At 36.0% G+C, this 20,893-nt stretch overlaps 1 protein-coding gene across 1 annotated transcript in view; it reads right to left on the reverse strand.

Annotated features, from left to right (window-relative positions):
• The window catches only part of LOC102916228 (cadherin-10), a 202,612-nt gene that overhangs the window by 16,680 nt on the left and 165,039 nt on the right, over positions 1-20,893 (reverse strand). Inside the window, exons 6-9 of the mRNA XM_076551720.1 lie at positions 17,421-17,608; positions 15,745-15,998; positions 10,028-10,164; positions 1,667-1,788 (exon numbers count right to left, since the gene is read on the reverse strand). Of these exons, the coding sequence (XP_076407835.1) occupies positions 1,667-1,788; positions 10,028-10,164; positions 15,745-15,998; positions 17,421-17,608 (701 nt within the window). The remainder of the gene's footprint in view (positions 1-1,666; positions 1,789-10,027; positions 10,165-15,744; positions 15,999-17,420; positions 17,609-20,893) is intronic.

The following is a 20,893-nucleotide window of genomic DNA, read 5'->3' on the forward strand; positions in this document are numbered from 1 at the left end:
GCAATTTGCATAAAAATATAGCAATGGCATTGATGTTTATAAAAGCATTAAATGATGTCAAAACACGACATGGTTTCTCAATGGCTTCTCTATCTCTAATAAAATAGTTTTGATTCCCAATTATTATTTATAATATGCAGCTTCCTTCTGTGAAGATAGCACTCAAGCCAATTAAGAGCATTTCTCTCAGCCATGTATGCTGGAGCTTTTCAAGCAACAAAATGAGTCCACTGAGGAAATGATTTAAATAATTCCAAACAAAGCTGATGTAGGAAGAATGTTTCAAAGGACGAAAATGAAGTCATTAAGCATTTTATGTGTCGCTACACCAAGGAAAAACACAGGGAATCCAGAACAATGGATGAGGCTGCCTTACTTCAAAACATGGTCACGTACAACCCAACACTGACTGAGTGTTTCAGTGATCCTGTGCACTTGTCTCTGTATTTCCACAGTCTCACGGTCACCATTCTGTAGCAATGGAGATATTCTAAGGAGATATTTGGGTCGTACACTTATGCTATTAGACTACTGAACAAGAAGTCACCAAGAAATTGGAAATTTCCCAGGCATGCCATGCTGGAGAAGAAAAGGTTGAAACCAGGTGCTAGCCACAGGAGAAACTTGTCTCCCCAAATGAATTCACATAATTTGGACAACCACACAGACCAAATCACAGAAGAAACTGGAACTGAGACAAGATAGTGTCAATGATGTGGAGGGCCACGCTTGACTGGTACTTCTTTGTTATACATATTCAGTGAAATTTGTTTAACCAAAACCTCATGTTAGGACCTCAACGATGGACCAGTTGGGCATCAGTGGCCCTTTTGTATTTGCTTTTCCGTCCAACCTGGCCATGCTGAATAAACCCTGTTTTTGTTTTTTTTGCCTTTCACTCTTATATGCCTATTTAGTTGCTTTTTTGAGAATGGGTAGCAGAGACCATCTGACTAGAGCTGTCAGGAAGCAAGCTCTGACCATAAAAACTGTATTATGCCGGGCATGGTGATGCAAGCAGATGTCTGTGAGTTTGAGGCCAGCCTGGTCTACAAAGTGAGTTCCAAGATAACCAAGACTGTTGCACAGAGAAATCCTGCCTTGAAAAACCAAAATAAATAAATAAATAAATAAATAAATAAATAAATAAATAAATAAATAAATAAACAAATAAAGTAAAAAGAATAGATAGATAGATGATAGATAGATAGATGATAGATGATAGATAGATAGATAGATAGATAGATAGATAGAGATTAAAAACTGTACTAATACCATCCTCTATTTCTCTAAAGGGTTGCTAATATAGAGCCAATGTCATGGAGCAGATTCTGTTTTTTTGCTCTTGATTTGTAGTTTTAAAATTTAAAGCTATTTCCCACACCTCAATTTTATGGGAGAGACAATGTCTTATTATTTTAATTATATTATTGTAGAATAAGATGTCATTATTATTTTCTTGCATTACAACTTTGGAAAGGAATTGAGAAATCTGACCTATTAAAATACTTTCAACTTTATAAACACCAACCACTTTCTAAACTTTTAATGAGAATATAAAGAAGTGTTCCTAACTCTGGTTGTCTTATCTTTTCCAAGATTTTGACAAAAACACATTTTGCACACAACCGAAAGCATCCTGAACTAGAGTTGCACAGCTGCTCACCTGTCCGGGTCTGGCATTTTCGCATACAAATGTGTCATAAAACACGGCAAATTGTGGAGCATTGTCATTAACGTCCAAGATCCTCACAAAAACAGACACTCGAGTGGTCTCTTTAGGATTGTCTAGAAAGAGGAAAGGAAAACAATGTTTAGGAAAACAGAGTTGTGTGCAGGATTCAATTTAGATAGGTATCTTGTGGACATTAAGTGCTCACATACAAATAAACATCATATCCACTTTCCTGATATAATGAACAAAGGCAATAAAGAAAATTACTGCAGAGCCTAGTTAGGTAGTCATGAATTCTGTTATTATTGGGCACAAGAGTACTACTATTATTTTGAGAATTCCTTTTAAAAGTACAATGCAGTGTAATTGAGTTCATATTCTATGTGTGTCCCTAATGTCCAATGATGAGATTGTATTATATAATTATTTATTACATCCTTGCTATATATGGCCATGTTACTTAATTTTTAACCACCTTTTTATTTTTTATTTTAGATTCTTCTCATAAAATACATCCCAACCACAGTTTTTTTCCCTCTAATGAAGGAGAAACACTTTCAAATAGATGAAATACTTGGCCAAGATCACAAACCCCTAATACCCATCACTTTGATACGTCTATAATGAAAACATTTTCTAATATCTATTGGAAACTGGACTACATACCTACTGATTTAACACATTTATTAGAAAAAAATAATGGAATACCATCCTTCAGATATTTCATTGACATATTCTCTTGTGAAACCATTAACAGAACTTTGTTATTTTAATTAATTTTATTCATTTACTTTATGTACATTTGTGCCTATATTTATGTTCGTAAGAATGCCACAAGGTATGTAGTAAAGAGAAGATAACTGTGGTATCCACTTCTTCCTTTCCACTCTGTGGGACCCAGAGATTGAACTATGGTCATCAGGCTTGGTACTAAGTGTCTTTTCCTACTGAGGCAACACACTGGCTCCAAGAGTGACTTTGTGTATCAATTTATTCTATCTAAACCAGCCCTTAAACAACACAGCATATTCACCATGTCTGTTTTGTTAAACATGGTGAAATTAAGAGTATCAAATTTGTTAGGAAGAAAGATAAATTTTATTTAATTTTTTTATTGATGAATGAAAATTTAAAACATGTCTATTTAACTTGGCTTTAGTATAATCCTTGTATTTTTCATAATACCATTATGTCTGCCATGTATATTTTAGGCAGTCCTGATAGCTGAATGGTTTACATTATGGATTCAAGTTAAAGTCATTCAGAATTCATAACACCGTTTATATGAACACAGTTAAACTTGCATGCAAATGTGGCCAGCCACAAGCTGAAAAGCCATGTTCAAATATGTCTGTACTTCATGTTTAAGACAGTACTATTCACAAGAATCAAGAAATGTAATATGTCCATCAAATTAGGCATGGGGGGGGAGAAAATGAGGTGTATAAACACAACAGATGATAGAATGATAAGCAGAATGAAATTAGTCACTAAGAGAATATGGATGAAGCTGGAAATTGTAAAGCAAGTATACACAGGTACTACATGATTGAAGTCATATGTTGAGTCAAAACATTTGTCAAAACAAAATCATGGTGGTTTTCAGAGGTATTGGAGAGTAGGGGATGGAGGAAGGGTAAGCAGGATTGATTAATACAACTTAAGAGACAGGTATATTCTAGTGTGCTATTCCACAGTAAGGATATTACAGAAATAAGAAAACAGTGTACTTTCAAAATCAAGAATGTTAAAAGTTCATAATAAAGAAAATTATCAAATGCCCTACATACACATATAAAAGAGTACACAGTAATATTAATATGTGAAATTCATGCTTTTGTATATTAATAAAATAATAAAAATTTAAGAGAAGATTAGACAGTCTAAAAATGAAATGAAGAAATAAGGTTTAGCACCATTGTTAAATATCTGATTAAAATGATTATGAATACCATTACTTATTCTAAGGATACTTATCATTTTTCCTAATATTTTTCTTTGTGATTTACAAATACAAAAACAAAAAAAATATTTCAATGAAAATATTACAATTTGAAAGAGTTTACCACCCTTTCTATATAACTATTTTTAATAAATTAATGAGCCTACACAACGAAGAGCTGGTTTCTCATCAGGTGGATCATAAGCCTAGTAGACTATAAAGGAGAGGCTAAGGGTTCTATATAATTTGAAGTATAATTACCTTCTCTTTTTTTCACAAAAAGAAAAGATCATCTTAATTTTACCATCTTTTTAGTCTTGCCCTTGTCTTTTTAACTCACATGCATGTAGTTAGAAAAATTTATTTTAGGAGTTTTCAAACTCTTAATGCATACAATACACCTGTAACTGCATTGTAAAGTTGAGAATTTTGGCCTCAGAATCAAGTGAGCTGTGTTGACTCTCAAGTTCAACACTCACATATTTTGACTTTGGTCAGTATACGCACTCCAGCTCTCTTTTTCCTCAGTTCATGAAAAAATATCAAGTAGAACTTCCCATCTCACAGGAGTTCTTTGGAAAATTAGATAAGAAACTTTTTAACAAAGCATCAATTTTGAGATTAGACCTCAAGATATGTTAAATATTCCCATGAGATCATCGTTATGATCATTGACATACCTTCATTTCCTTTTGTTACTTTTTGTGCTAATTTTCCTCTCAATAAAATATACAAAATAAAAAGATATGAACAGTGCTAATAGTTTCCCTCCATTTACATGGATCTGATGAATACATAGGCAAGAAGTAGATAAAAAGAAATGAAACAGAACAGAACAAACAAAAATGAAAAAATACTATTTTTCAGTGTTCCTAATAGTTGGCTAATACTTAGAGGTAGGTATATCCAGCTATGAATGGACCCTTACCTCCCTAGTTACTGGTTCATACGGAGAAGAATGGAAAGGTACGTTTCTAGATTACACTCTTCTACCTACTAATAGAGTGAGACATATGCAAAATACTCATTTTTATTATTCTTGAAATGGACTTAACTCATATTGGAAGTTCCAATTCCTAATTATGAAAGTGGAGTCAAAAGGGCCAAAAAAGTTTCATAGGTAAGAAACTGCTTTGTGAGACCCTTCTCTAGCACAATAGGAAGACTCTTCAGCCTCTTTCCGAATAACTCAAGGTTCTTTGAATCAAAAGCTAAATCCACAGGGATGAATGTGCTTTATAAAGAATAAGGCCTGGAGTCATCTATTCAGAAAACAGTGCTTACACTAATCTTTTTTGCTGGCAGATGCTACAGCTTATGTATAAATAAAAGTATAAAGCATTCCAAGGAAGAATTATACTGAATAGCAGCTGGCTTATATTTACCACCTGAATTTCCCTCAGAATCCTTCAGGGAAACTCTAGTAATACAAGAAAGCATGAGCAATAAAGGCTTTCAGGATGTATGTCCTCAAGTAAGGCCATTCCCATGCATGCATAAGCTTTTCCAGTCAGCCCAAAAGAGGCAAGCTTGAATTATTCTCTTGAAACTTGGGGCTTTCAAAAGATGTAACTTCTCTGCATGCACTGAACAATGTTTTCTCAATATGTATGATATATGACATATGCATATATACATGCAATATGATCAGTTTTTAGATGTAATTATAGGAACTCCTTGGCTTCCTGTGTATTCTAAGATCTCAAGTTTATTATGAAGTCACTAATTGTGACATTAATTTTAGAGTTTTGCATTTTCCACCTGGCATTTTAAAAAGGGGAAAAATTATGCCATGCTATAATGCACTGAATAATTACCTAAGGCAGACCGCACTTGTCACATGATGTGACTTTTGCTGTGCAATGTGGAATTAAACTGTTAGAGGCGGACCTGGAAACACATTGGGAAGAGGTTCATTTACACATGCCTCTGTCCTGCTCAGGGCTTCGTGAGGGACACACTTACCATCAAACCAGTGTTTAAAGTTTAGTGAAACAATTCCCTGTATGTGCTTTTCTTCCACCCTCATTGCACTGAATGCCCAGAACAGCATAATGGGACCCTGGCTACATGTGGTTGGCAGGTGGGCATTTCTAGCACTCATTCCGCAGATTGATTTCACTTAAGGGCAAGAATAGGCTTAGCTCTTAAGAAGTAATTGGCTAAGCTTTTTGCAGAATCATAATTACTTCAACTAGCTTTAGAAGTTAAATTTCTCAAAGTATCTGAAATAGAAAATGCAATTCAAAGCTCAGTGAGCTCGAATAAGGATCTTGAGCTGAGCAGGCAGCACAAACAATCAGATTCCAGAAGCTCCAAATTGGATCTCATTAGATACAGGAGAAGACAGAGAAATGGAAGTGTTCCTTATAGGAGAAAATATGTTTTTAAATTGATAGCCTCAAGAGATACCACCATTTATAACTCCCTAAACAAAGCATGATCTTTGGGGAAGGCAGAAGTGAATCTCTATTTCGACCCCAGCTAGAATGATGAAGCTTAATCCATTATTTTAGTTGGAAGCTTTGAATGGTGAACTGACAAGACTACTTGCACAGTTCTGTGATCCTGGGAGACTGGGATCTGGTTTTCGTCTGCAATAGTTGCTTCCCATAATGGCTGTGTGTAGACTCAGTATTACATGTATAGAATTTGTAGGCAGTTTCTCACCATGGCTCAGCTGAAAGTTAAAGCTTCTTGTAAAAAGTTTACAGGGCTGTTCTGCCTTATAATTGGTTCAGCAAGAGGTTGGGCACTGTGAGGTTTTTACGAGCGTGGGTATGTGACTGTTCCAGTTTCTTTATGAGGTAACAGACTGCACATTTGATGTAAGGCTCTGTTGCCACCATCTCAAATTTCTTAATGGTTTTTGTCTCTCTTTTTTTTTCTGTAGGATTTGCCCATGCTCTTGTTCTTTGAGGCAGGATCTCCCTGACATCACTCTGATTTATCCTTCTTGCCTTCTGAGTGCTGGAACTATAGGCAAGTGCTGTCACATCTGGATCCATAATGATTTTCAACAGTCCACTAAAGAATGACAGGGGCATCCACAGTGATGCAGTCCTCTCTGGGAACAATATCTGCTGCAGTTTTACAAATATATTGTCCTCAGACTTTAACTTCTCATTTTCTAATTGGATGAACTATTGATTTTTTTTTTAAAAGCATGCATAGAATGAAGTGTTAGATCTAGAAATCAAATAGTGAATTTTATGCCTAGTTTACTGCTTCTGGCATTGTGACTTTTTAAAATTACAAAAATCTCCAAGGACCGGGATCTTCAATAAGATGAGGTTAATAAAAAATTAGCAAGAGGAATTCTAACTTAATGTCCTTAAGAACAATCCATGTCTCCACGCTGCCTTGCTGTGGGCATGTGAGCTCCCAGCTTTCTGCTTACTAATTTTAGCTCTGCTATACCAGGTTGCATGAGGGAAATAAACATGTTGTAAGATTATCCTTGGACTTTATAACATGAATGAGAAACACCCAGCACTAGATTTTTCTGGACAGGGAAATGCAGTGCCCAACTTCATCATATCACCAGCTTGCTTTTTCCTCTACCTAGACTTAACTTCCCACAGAGCTGTGAATCCAACCCAGGACTGATCTCACCAAAGACAAATTATTAGAGGAAGTTATTAAGAAGGCCATCACTGCTGAGTAGTACTCCATTGTGTATATATACCACATTTTCTTAATCCATTCTTCAGTTGAGGGGCATCTCAGTTGTTTCCAGGTTCTGGGTATTATGAATTATGCTGCTATGAACATAGCTGAGCATGTGTCCTTGTAGTATGATTGAGTATTCCTTTGGTATATGTCCAAGAGTGATATAACTAGGTCTTGAGATAGATTGATTTCCAATTTTCTGAGAAACCACCATACTGATTTCCAAAGTGGCTGTACCAGTTTGCACTCCCACCAGCAGTGGAGGAGTGTTCCCCTTGCTCTGCATCCTCTGCAACATAAGCTGTCTGCAGTGCTTTTGATCTTAGCCATTCTGACATCATGAAATTTGCAAGCAAATGGAACTAGAAAATATTATCCTGAATGAGGTAACCCAGACTCAGAAGGACAAACATGGTATGTACTCACTCATAAGTGGATACTAGATATAAAGCAAAGAATAATCAGACAACAAGCCACAACTTCAGAGGACCCAAATAACAGGGAAGACCCAAAGATGGATGCATGCGCAATCCTGGGAAGGGGAAATAGATGAGATCTCCATGAGTAAACTGGGGATGAGGGGTGGGCAATGGAGGGTAGGGGATAGGGGATAGGGGATGAGAACCTAAGGGAATGGGATGGTTGAACTGGAGCAGGGAGGGAGGGGGAATACAGTGAAAGAGATACCATGATAGAGAGAGACATCACGGGGATAGAGAAAAACCCGGTGCTGGGGAAGTTACCAGGAATCTCAAAGGATGACCGCAGACTGGACTACTAGCAATAGTGGAGAGGGTGCCTGAACTGAACTGGCTTGCCCCAGAGATCAGATCGGTGAATACCTTAACTGTCATCACAGAACTTTTCTCCAGTGACTGATGGAAGCAGATGCAGAGATCCACAGCCAATCACTAGACAGAGCTCCAGGAGTCCAGTCAAAGAGAGAAAAGAGGGATTCTATGAGCAAGTGCATCAGGATCATAATGGGGAAACCTGCAGGGATAACCAAACTAAACTAGAGGGAAATCATGAAAGTTAGATCAATGGCTGTGGATCCTACATGGTACTGGACTAGGCCCTTTGCTTGGTAAGACAGTTGTGTAGCTTGATCTGCTTGGGAGGCCCGCTGGCGGTAGGATCAGAATCCATCTCTGGTGCATGAGTGGGCTTTGTAAAGCCCAACCTATGATGGGACACATTGTGCAGCCTTGATGCAGGGGAAGGGCTTGGTCTTGCCTCTATTGAATATGCCTCCACATGGGAGGTCTTGCCTTCTTGTGGGAGGGAGTGCGGGATGGGTTGGGAGGGGAGGCTGGGGGAGCAGGGAGAGAAGAGGGGGATCTTTGATTGGTGTGTAAAATAAATGAAAAAAAAAAGGCCATAACATACCAGGAAAAAATGATGACCACCTCAATAGAGGAAAAACTCGCAACATAGAAATACAAGAAAAATGAATAAAAAAACACATTAAGTAAATTAATGAACACAACAGATTTGAAAGAGTGCTGGACAGAAATCACAGAGGAAATAAGAAACTCTAAAGTTCAGGAAAAAATCAGTTGGCATTCTCAATATGAGATTAGATTAAGCAGAAAAAAAATAACAGATCTTGAAAACCTCATTTGAATTGTCAGCATCAGAAACAAAAGAAAAGTAAGAAGTATTAAGATAAGACAAAAGAGCTGTGGAGTTCCCTTAAATAAACAAATATTCTACTCCCTGACATACTTGAGGTGAAGGACCACAAAGTGTGAGGGCACATAAAACCTCTTAAGTGAAACCAAAGCAAAAATTTCCCAAAGCTTGGGAAAGACGTGGGCATCCAAGTACAAGAAGCATTTAGACCCTCTAGCATATATGATAATAAATGTACTTCACTACAACATATTAGTTAAATTATTGGAAGTACAGAGCAAAGAAAGAATATTACAGTCTGAAATAGCAATATCAAGTAAATTCAAAGACAAACAGCTCTAAAGAAACTCTATATGCCAGGACATGGATGGTGTGTTTCTTGTCCTGATAGAAAATAACTGACAACTAAGATTATTATACCCATCAAGGTTTCCTTCACATCAAAGAAAAAGAAAAGACCTTCCATAAAAAGGATAAATTCAGAGAATTCCAGACAACTATATCAGAATTACAAGGTGCTTATAGGAATACTATACTCAAAGGAGAAAGAAATTGGTAAATACCATTATTAAGAACATGAATGAATCTCAATAGAAAAAGAAACATGCCAATAAAAAATTAGAAACAAATATTACCAATACAACAAACACTCAAATTTACAAGAGAAAAAAATAAATTAAATACATTCAAAGCTACTTGAAACAAATCAGAGTAATATAATAAATGTATATGACCTAAAAGTTGTAAGAGCACTTAATTATGCAAATTTATATAATATACACACATTATATACATATGACAACCAAATCTCTACTAGACATAAAAAGGAGATTTAGGTAATTCAACACTCAAACCATGGTAATATTCTTGAGAGAGCAGAGTAAACATTTTACTATAGCTGCAATATGTTTAGCTATTCCTCATTTTACAAATAAAAGAATTAATGAAAAAATTGACACTTGAAAAATGATTTGAAAAAGCACAATGAAATTTAGTTTGAATAGACATAATTATTATAATATAAAACAAACACACAAATATGTTGAAATGCAGGAAGCAAGATATTCACAAAATAAAAATGTTCATTAAATATAACTCCTTACTGATCTCAGCAGCTATAACAGTAAGATTATGCCATTGAGATAGTTCACGATCCAGTGGCTTTGACGTATAAAGAGATCCATTTCCAGAATGAATGTTAAAGATCCTGTCAAGGTCAGTATGGCGATCCAAAGTGAATCTAGAAATAGATCATAAAGAAAATATAGGGCAATAATATTAATGGTTTTCATGAGCAAAACCTAAAATACAAAGATATATACTTTACTCAGAATTATTGGAAACCACAGAGCTGATGTAGAATATAAACTGTTTCACTAGTTAAAAATGATAAACATTGATCATTCAAGGCATGAACTGGTACTTTATTTTGCATAAACATGTAAGTTCTGCAAATGTCCATGACTTAAACTATTGCTGGTTGCCATAAAAATTAAATACTTTGCTTGTATTTTGGGACACAGAATAGTATGTATCACATGTAGTTTCATTATCAACTGAATGTACTCAGTAATCAAGTCTTCTGATGATGAATCACTACAACTGTACATCATAAAGGTTAATGTCAGAAACATAGTTTTTTTTTATTAATGAGAAAATTGAAGACCAGATTACTTTCATCAAAGCAGCACATTATCAATTTGTGATGATTTGTAACTTTATATGTGATATCCACCCTTGTTTAGGTTCTTTGATCACATGTATCATTATAAAATAAATGTCTTAAGGTCTTCTAAAATTGCTACAGGTCAGTATAAGAAATGTTTATGCATCTATAAAGAATAAAGTTTTATAAATAAATGAAAACAGCTCTTTTAGAAACTGGTAGCAGGCATCATGTTACATGTCATTTGAAAGCGTAATACCAGCATTTGTCACTCAAGGTGGCATAATCAAGGTAAACATCAATATATTTATGAAACCAGGTGTCTTGCCATAATCAAGTAAAGCAAATTATTATATCCCTATAACTGGAATAATTTCCAAATAAAAAGTTAACTCACTAGCCAGGTGGTGGTGGTAAACACCTTTAATCCCAGCACTTGGGAGGCAGAGGCAGGTGGACCTCTGTGAATTTGAGGACATCTTGGTCTACAGAGTTCTTTATAGGATAAGCAAGGCTACACAAGGAAACCCTATCTCAAAACAAAAAAGCAGAACAACAATTAAAAACAAACAGAAATGCACACACAAAAAAATTAATTCAATTTCAAAAAATCCTAAGGTAAATTTTATTTCATTCTAATAGCCTTCCATGATTATCCATGGTAGAAGCTGTTTGCAACCTTCTAATTTAAATCTCCCTATATTAATCTTCTCCACTTATGACACTGTATTTTAAGCTGTTTCATCACAAATTGAAAATAAGAAATAAGACATGAAATTATCAAGCCTGCTGCTCATCTTGCTCTACCCAGCACCAGGCTGTAGTTGACACTCATTGAATATTACTTGACTCTCAGAAGCAAGCTTTTATGAGTGGAGAATACATTCAAACATGAGAACAATCTGCAAATAGTTATCAAATTAAAGAAAAAAAATACTGAAATCCTTGGCACGTTAGAAAACTGTGAAGTCCCTTACTCGAAAAGAAAAGTCACGAAGCAGAATTGTCTTGATTTCTTCATAAAACACCCTAAGAATGGTGCATCACTGACTAATCTCAGTCCTTTTTATGTTTCTTTCTTGTGTACTGGATTTAGTATGAAAAGTAAATATTTTCTGTATATTATCTATTTCTGCCAAGAGAAAGATGAACCCCTAGATATAGAAAGCATAATCTATAATCTACACAAATATATTTGTATTCATATCAGATATACATCTCTAGGTTCTATCTAAACCATAACATCTAAAAATATCTGCATTTTCTATATCTAAGGTAAAAGAGAGTCAAAATGCACAACAATCAGCATCAATATACTCATTGTCACATAGACTATTATTGCTGGTGTGATGGTTTAAAAGAAAATGGCCCCTAAAGGGAGTGGCACTATTAGGAGGGATGGACTTGTAGGAGTAGGTGTGGCTTTGTTGGAGAAATTGTGTCACTGTGGAGGTGGGCTGTGAATCATAGATATGCTCAAGCCATGCCCAGTGAGACAGTTCACTTCTTGTTGCCTGCAAATTCAGATGTAGAACTCTCAGCTACCTCTCAGGCACCATGTCTGCCTGCATACTGCCATGTCCCACCATGGTGAATTATATGCTAAATGAACTATAAGCAAGCTACCACAATCAAATGTTTTCCTTTATGAGCATTTTTATGTTCATGGTGTCTCTTCACATCAATAGAAACCCTAACTAAGAGAAGTTGGTACCAGAAGTAGGGTATTAATGTGAAAGGATAGGCCTGATCATGCCTTTTTTTGTTGTTGTTGTTGCTGTTCAAAGGAATATGGACCTTGGGACTGTGGATTAGAAAACCAGTTGAACACTTGAAGTGCTGCTTAATGGACCATTCTAGTAGAAACATGGAAAACAATGGTGTTGATTGTGATTTGAACTGTGCGTGCCTGGATCAAGAGGTTTCAGAGGAGACATATATTAGTATGGTCTTGTGATATTTTGGTGAAGAACATGGCTGCTTTTTGCCCATGTCTGAAGAGTCTGACTGAGGCTAAAGTGAAGAGATTCAAATTAATTTCATTGGCAGAGGAGCTCTCAAAACAGCCTAGTAGAGACTATCAAGTAATTATTAGTGATGAAGATTATTTGATGAAGATTTATAATGAAAAGGATAGAGCTGAGCAAATAAATATACAAAATGTCAGGGAAGCTAGGAAGTGGGATAGACCTAAAGTCTGTGTTCAAGGAGATAAATGATTAAAAATTGGAATAAAAGGTGTGGTGACCTCAGGGCAAGCTCCTACCAGCTAAATTTCCAACTTAGCTAAAAGTTTAGAGCTGGGTGGAGTGGAGCATGCCTCTAATCCCAGCATTCAGAAGGTAGAGGCTAGTAGATCTCTGAGTTTGGGGCTATCGTGGCCTACAAAGCAAGTTGCAGAACAGTCAAGCTTAGGCAGTGAAGTAAAACCATTGAAAACAGAGAGTTAGTAAAAAAATGTATTTAAATGAGGGGGCCAAGTGCTAGCCCCAGTAAGCAGCAAACCTTGGCAGCTTTGGCTACATGATTCGGAGTTAAAGATAGAAGAAAGGGACTATGGTAATTGCTCCCATGACTAAGGAAAGCCACTGAGGCCAGGCAAGTGTCAGGGGTGTCCATGCATGGAGGCCTAGAGATGACATTGAATGAGGCTGTGAAGTTGAAGTATGGATTGCCTTGGAGACCCCAAGATATTGGAGATGACAGAGTTCTGGGATACCTGCTGAGGAGACTGCTCACAGGGAGTGGAACTAGCCCAAGTACAGAAGTAGATGGCAGTCGACAAAGCTGAAAGGAGTTGGAGATCTGAAAAGCATTTTGACATCGGACATGGAGATGCAGAGTTTGGAGTGTGCCCAGCTGTTTTTTGGTCTAGCTTTGGTCCATTCCTTGCTATGCACCATTTCCTACACGTTGGTGTGGTAATGTATAACTTGTGCAATTTTAAGTTGGAGGTATGTGATTTGCTTTGTGGTTTTGATTTTGCAGGGGACTGTAGTTAAGAGTTTGCATGAATCTCAGAGGAGACTTTGAACTTTAGACTTCTAAATAATTTTGAGACTGTTATAGACAATGGGGATGTTTACAGTTGGACTGAATGCCTTATTGCACTATGATATGGATATAAGCTTTTGGGGGCCAGGGAGTAGAATGTGGTGGTTTGAAAGAAAATGGCCCCCAAAGGGAGTGGCACTGTTAAGAGGTATGGCCTTGTTGGAGTAGGTGTGACCTTGTTGGAGAAAGTGTGTCATTTTAGTGGTGTGGGGGAAGGGGGCCTGAGGTTTCATGTAGGCCCAAGGCATGCCCAGTGAGACAGTTTACTTTCTGTTGTCAGCATATCAAGATGTAGAACCCTAAGTTACCTCTCCAGTACCATGTCTCCTTGTTCCATGCCATGTCCGAATGTGACAATGATGGACTAAATCCCTGAGCTGTAAGTGACACCACAATGAAATGTTCTCCTTTATAATAGCTGTGTGGTCATGGTGTCTCTTCACAGCAATGGAAACATTAGCTAAGACAGCTGCCATACGAAAATGTACTTTTCCTCTCGGTACTTAGAAAAGCATTACCATTAAACATTTTAGTTTATCTGTAAATGTCAAGAGATAGATTTGATATAATAATGACCAGTCTATATAAAGACATCAATCAATTTTTACATTATTGAGAAATATTTTGTTATTATAACAATACTACTGATTGAAATTTATCCCTCATAAACAGTATATAAGTTTTGGGCTTGTAGTATATTTGGCAGGCTCTTGCATAGCATACATGAAGCTCTGGGTTTGACTCCAGAACTGCATAGCCTGGGCTTAATGGCATAGGCCTGAAATCCTAGAACTTGGGAGATAAAGGCAGGAAGATAAGAACTTCAAGGTCATCTTTGGCAACATTGTATACTTGTGATAAATATGAGTTATGTGACCCTGTTTTAAAACAGAAAAAAAAAAAACCCTAGCACACCGTATTTTAAAATCTGCTTTGAAAATGGGAACCAAGGACATAGCCTACTTCAGCTGATTCTCTGGCAAGAAAATATTAAGTATTTACTGGGGAAAATTAAATACCTATATTAGTTACTTTAATAAAATTCAAAGGAAGAGAGCATCCATAAAATGTAGCAATTTTGATAAAGCATCTAGAAAAGAGGCATTTATGGCAAAGTTCATCTGGCATATGGGAGCACTGTCTGATTATCATGTACAATTATCTTTTTCTTCTGCCAGTATATAACTTGTGGAGGAATGCATGAATATAAGACAATGCATTTGCATAAAATACATGAATAAGTGATATATATATATATACATATATATGTATATAATATTTGACTATTACAATTTTGTTTTGGGACTGGCAGAATCAGCAGAATTGTTAATTTGAATCTACTCAGAGTCCAAAGGAACATGAAACATACTCAAAAGAGTTCACTCAGAAACAAACATTGCAACTCATACTTGACTTGGTCACATAGATGCAAATTGAGCTTCCTGAATTTTGGTAAAGGAAGGAAATCCAAAACCCACAATAGATTAACAAATTGGATGAAATGTTCATTTAGATGTTGAATAATGAACACAGATATTTATAGTTCTTTAACAGCAGTTCAAATGCTAACAAAAACTTAGAATATTGCTCATTTTAATGTATCTATCACATCTCATATGCCTTTATTGCATAGGAAGAAAAGCAAAAAAAAAAAAAGAAAAGAAAAGTCAGAAATGGTTCTCATGTTTCTGGAATACTCAAATGTTTTTTGAAATAGCTCTATAAAAGAAAACAAAACACACACAATCATGACATGAAACTGAAACAAAACTCTTCCCATCCATCATAGATGAATTATGTCTAGCATAGTATACATTCAACTATGTATTTTTGTCCTACATCAGTGGTTAGAATAGCCAATATTTTAATGAATCAAACTCATGACATAGGTAATTAACCTAATGGAAAAGGCAAGAATTAGGAAACCGTAAAGCTGGTGTGTGCTTTGCCCATGACGTTCAGTCAAAATATCCCTCAAACTCTGCGCACACCAAATGTATGTAGAATTTATAGAGGAACTCTTGTAATCAAGCAGAATTTCATGGTCCCCATATGCCTTTCAATTCTGTTCCTTTTATTCTTTAACACTGGCATAAATACCTGATGGGACTGGAAGTAGAATCTGGGTCTCTTGCCATTACAGTGCCAATGATTGTACCCACTTCAATATCTTCATGAACCTCAAACAGGTAGGAGGATCTGCTGAAAACAGGGGGCTCATCCACATCTTCTATGGAAATTTTCACAATTGTAGTATCTTTGAATGGCCCTAGGTAATAGAAACGTGGATCCACATGGGTATTTTCAGCCTCGACCTTCAGAGTATAAAGCCTTCGGCTCTCATAGTCAAGTGGCTGCATAAAGACAAAAATTATCAAATTAGACTGTGGGTAATGGGATGTCTGTTCTCTCTAAGTATAGTAGAACTTTGAAATCCTGAAAGTTGCTCATTAGTAAAAAGAAATAAAAATTAGACACTATTTTCTACTTTTTCTATTTTCTACACTAGTATTTATAATTGTAGGTGTCCAATATGTAGTGCTTTTAGACATAGGAAAATTTTACTTTAATTATTGTACAAATTTGGATGATTATTTAATTTTATCTCATAAGCATCATAATTCCATACAAAACATGGGTTAATGAGTTATGCACTTCTGTATGTACATATACTTGATGATAAAAAGGTTATGACTCAACAATTTAAGGCAAAAATTCTATGATCTTAAACATTTGGGAGCATTTACACATCTATATCCAAGTATTTTCATCAGTGTAATGGGCTCATGGAACTATAACTTATTTATAGAATTTCAAACATCAGCAGTTATAAGAAATATTCAAGATAAACAATATATTAAGTCATGAGAAAAGAAAATTTTTTAGCAATTTCATGAGTAGATATCACAGTTTTAAAATATAATCCTTCGATCCATAGTATTGAATAAAAATCATTGCTTGCTCAAGTTTTGTTCATCTTTTTCATTCAGAAAAGCAAAAGATTTTTGTTTGCTTTATTGATATTTTCTGGCTAGTAATTCCTACTTGCTGACTTTGAGAAGTGGCTTTTTAACATTGCTAGTCACTGCGAGTAACAGTTGGTTGTGTGTCCCGTGCCTGCAATAGAATCTCAGAAAAACTGTATTGGTTACCAGTATCTCAATGGTTACTTTGTTTTTGCAGGATTTCAATTTGACCTAAATAGAAATGTGCCTTATTTTTCTTATAATGATGGAGCCAACTACAGTAAAACCTGGCTACCTTTAAATTCTATCACTGAGCATATGTTAGCAGAAAAATTTAATTTATGTAGCAGAAGGGAAAATGTGAACAATTAAATTATCTTCTAATCCATTCTGTCTCTTTTTATTAGCAACTCTAATTATTGGCTCATACATCTGGATAGCATGCTATTTTTATGCCTCCAACTGTGATGATATATTGCCATTATTAGTTATTAACTGCTCTTTAAGAAAACATTGCATTTACAGTGGTCCTTTAATAACACGGCTAAGAAATATAATTACACATATTTTAACTTGCCTGTTTAAACTTTTGTTCAAATCTCAGGTTTCATGTTACTGATATGAAGAGCATACTGTCAAATTGTCTAATGGCTCTCTGGCATCAGAACCTCCTTATTTACATGTAATACAATACTCAACCAAACACAGCAGCGCTGTTTCTTTTGGTAGCTAATGCAAGAGCAAAACAGTACACAGTGAAATCTCTACTTTCTAAACACAGAGATGCTTGCTTATGCTGAAGCTGAACACCTTTTTCACAGTAATGATGCCTTCCTGTGTGTCCTTCTCCGTTATAATGTCAAACATATCAGTCCCATCTCCATCAATAATGCGGTAATCTACTTCAGCGTTTTTCCCCATGTCAGCATCAGTTGCTTTTACACTTCCAACAGCTGTGCCAACTGGAGAGGATTCAAGAACTCGAAGATGGATGGTATCTGTACAGAACAAAGAAATATTTAAATGTTATTATGCATCTACACACACATATATAATTTCTTTCTCATATATATGTACATGCATATACATATATACATATAAACACACACATACAGATATAAGAAAGAAGTGAACAAGGAGATTTATGTAGAGAATATTCATAAGTAAAGTCTCTGGAAAAGGATATGGTAATCTTTTTATTTAAGAATTTTTTTTTTATCCATTTTACATATCAACCACAGATCCCCCTCTCATCCCTCCTCCTGCTCACCCCAAGCCTTCCCCGTCCCTACACCACCCCCATCCCCTCCTTGAAAAGGGTAAGGCCTCCCATGGGGAGTCAGCAAAGCCTGGTACATTCAGTTGAGGTGGGACCAAGACAACCCCCATCTCCCCATCAAGGCTGAGCAAGGCATCCCACCATAGGTAATGGGCTCCAAAAAGCCAGCTCAGGTACCAGGGATAAATCCTGATCCCACTGCCAGGGGCCCCAAGCTACACAACTGTCTCCCACATGTAGAGGGCCTAGTCCATTCCCATGCAGGCTCTGGTAATTAGATTAATGAATACCCTAACTGTCCTCATAGAAGCTTCATTCAGTAACTGATGGAAGCTGATGCAGAGATTCACAACCAAGCACCAGGCCGAGCAGGGAGGGACAGGTCACAATCATGATGGGGAAAATCTACAGAGACAACTGAACCAAGCTTGTGGGAACTCACAGACTATAGACCTATAGCTGCAAAAGAATATGGTACAACTTATACTCTATATTAGACATTGATGAATTGATATTTTAAGAATATTTATTAAAAGCTACCAGAAAAGGTGGGATGTCAAGGGTCTGGTCCTATGTATAGCAGTCTAAATAGCGTCAGTTGGTGATTCTGATTTTGAAAATTAGCTTATTTTATTTGAATAGATGGTATCTGAGTACAGAAAGGCACCTGAACGTGTTTACATAATCACAACAAATCACCTGATATACAGTGAATATTTGTACTCAATATTTTCCAGGCTATGTGTAGTTATTTACATCTATTACTTTAGCTGCAGATCAAAACAGCTCAGAAAACCACAGAATCAGTCACACAGTATAAGAATCTCATTTCTGTTTGTGACAACAAAAACAAAGAGCAGTCTGTGTTAGAAACAAAAAGATGTCCTTCACCGTGCCAGAGTAGGAACAGTCGATTCTGACAAAGCCTCTTTCGTCCAGGAGCAAAGCAGGAATAGAAGTAAGCCCTTGGTGTGCCTGCCTGTGACTCCAGCATGAACCTCCCCTACTGCTAACGAGATCTCAATTTTAACACCTGGTCATAAACTACAATTTCTGATGGGTTAATTGACTACAAGCACACTTCTGATTATAGCCTCACGTGCCGATAAAGCTTAATTCTCTTTAGTATACATCAGAAGATCCTGGCCTGGTATTACATTCATATTTCTTTCTTAATATCTTTTACCTCTAGTAACATCTATGAAAGATTTGCATTAAATCAGATCTTCAGTATTTTCCTGGCTAAAGAATTTTTTATTTCCTTCTCTGTACTTTTGTCACATGAATTCTTATATCATAAATTCTTTCCTCATTATTCCCATATATTTTCATAGAGTTCTCCAAATATAAGATGTCTTTGATATGTGCTCTTTCTAGGGCCATGTAATGGCATAAGAGGATTTCTCAGTACTAGCGTCTTTCTTACAACATGATGTTGGAATTCAGAATGGTCTCATCCTGTGATTTTCTACGTATCCTTATCTGTACTTGGGGTATTGCAGTGTTAACAGCAAGACTCCACTACTGACTTGGCTACTATCCTACGGATGCTCTTTGCTCCCAGTCTTTCTTTTCCCTGAAACTTCTCAACTCTGAGTTGCCCAGTGGCTCAGTTGATCACATCCTTCAGGTGCCTGTTCAAATGGGAGCTTGTTAAAAAGTCGCTGCAAACTAGATGAAAACAACATGACCACAAACTGAGCTTTCTGGCACTCTTCCTAATCTCTGCTAAGTTTTTTATTTTGTGTGTGTGTAGCATGAAAGTATAAAATGAAATAGGGTTTTGGTATATTTTCAATATTGTCTTCCCAGTGGGTTCTTTTCTTCTACTGTTGTCCAGTATATATATTTCTTTGTAGTAGGGTATATATAGTAGTTGCATATGTGATAGAACTTTCATAATTAGTTTACCAAGTCCTATGCCTTCCTAAATCTAATCAATGTTTAAAAAAAATCTCCGTACACAATGCAATCCACATTACACAACTTGATGACAGTTTTGAGAAGACTCATTGCTTAAAGCATGTACTATATAGCATACAGATCAAGGTAGGAAGAGACAGGGTCTTAATATTGAAGACATGCTCCCATGTGCTTGTGTCTTCTCATTGTAACATACATGTACATCCCACACATACACAAGAAGAAAAGATAACCGCCAACACATTCTTGAGGGTTTAAAACAAAAGGATATTAAGTTCTTTATTGCGTAAATAAGGCAACAAATTCGAGGACTGAAAAACAAAGCAAAGAACCAAAACAACCATCAGCAGAAAACTCCAAAAGGTTTCCAATGGATGCACTAAAGGAAGCTAAGCATACTGTGTAGGGAGAAAATAGGACTACAGAGGAGGGAAATGTATTACTTTATGCAATTAGGAACAGGGAAAGAATGAAATGAGTGACTTGAGTATTAAATGTAAAATGATGCTATAATAAAATAACTCAATACCCAAAGAAATGACTTAAAACAAAAACAAGGAATAGTGAAGATTTAAATAAATATACAAGAAAAACCACAATACCAAACTCATTTTTAAAGACTTCTCCAAATAAACAGCCATTGTAATTTGATCTACCTTTGCTTTCCTTTTCTGTTATGTTAAAAATAGCATTTTATGCCATTCTCTCTTCATGAAGGCATGCTTGTTAAATATAAATAGCCTCAGTGTTTTCCCTATACATAGTATTTAGCTGCATTGCATGATATCAGGTTGTCTTGTGACTGAGAAAGTGAATGCTGATTACTTGGTTACTGTGTCCCTGCCATTTTCCACTAATGTTAACTTAGTATGTGTTTATTTATAATTGATGTAATTGATGGCTCTCTTGTGGAAAATGCCTTGAGTTTGTACAAATATACCATGTCTCATCAAAAATCTTCACCCTAATTTTTATATCAATCAGTAATGTAGCCAGCATATTGCATGCTGGGAATTAATGATAGTGATCTTGATTTTTCATAGTGTCATAATTATTGTTTAGAATTCTGTAAAAGCTTTAT

Source organism: Peromyscus maniculatus, chromosome 15, assembly GCF_049852395.1.
Source record: "Peromyscus maniculatus bairdii isolate BWxNUB_F1_BW_parent chromosome 15, HU_Pman_BW_mat_3.1, whole genome shotgun sequence".
Classification (NCBI taxonomy): Eukaryota; Metazoa; Chordata; class Mammalia; order Rodentia; family Cricetidae; genus Peromyscus; species Peromyscus maniculatus.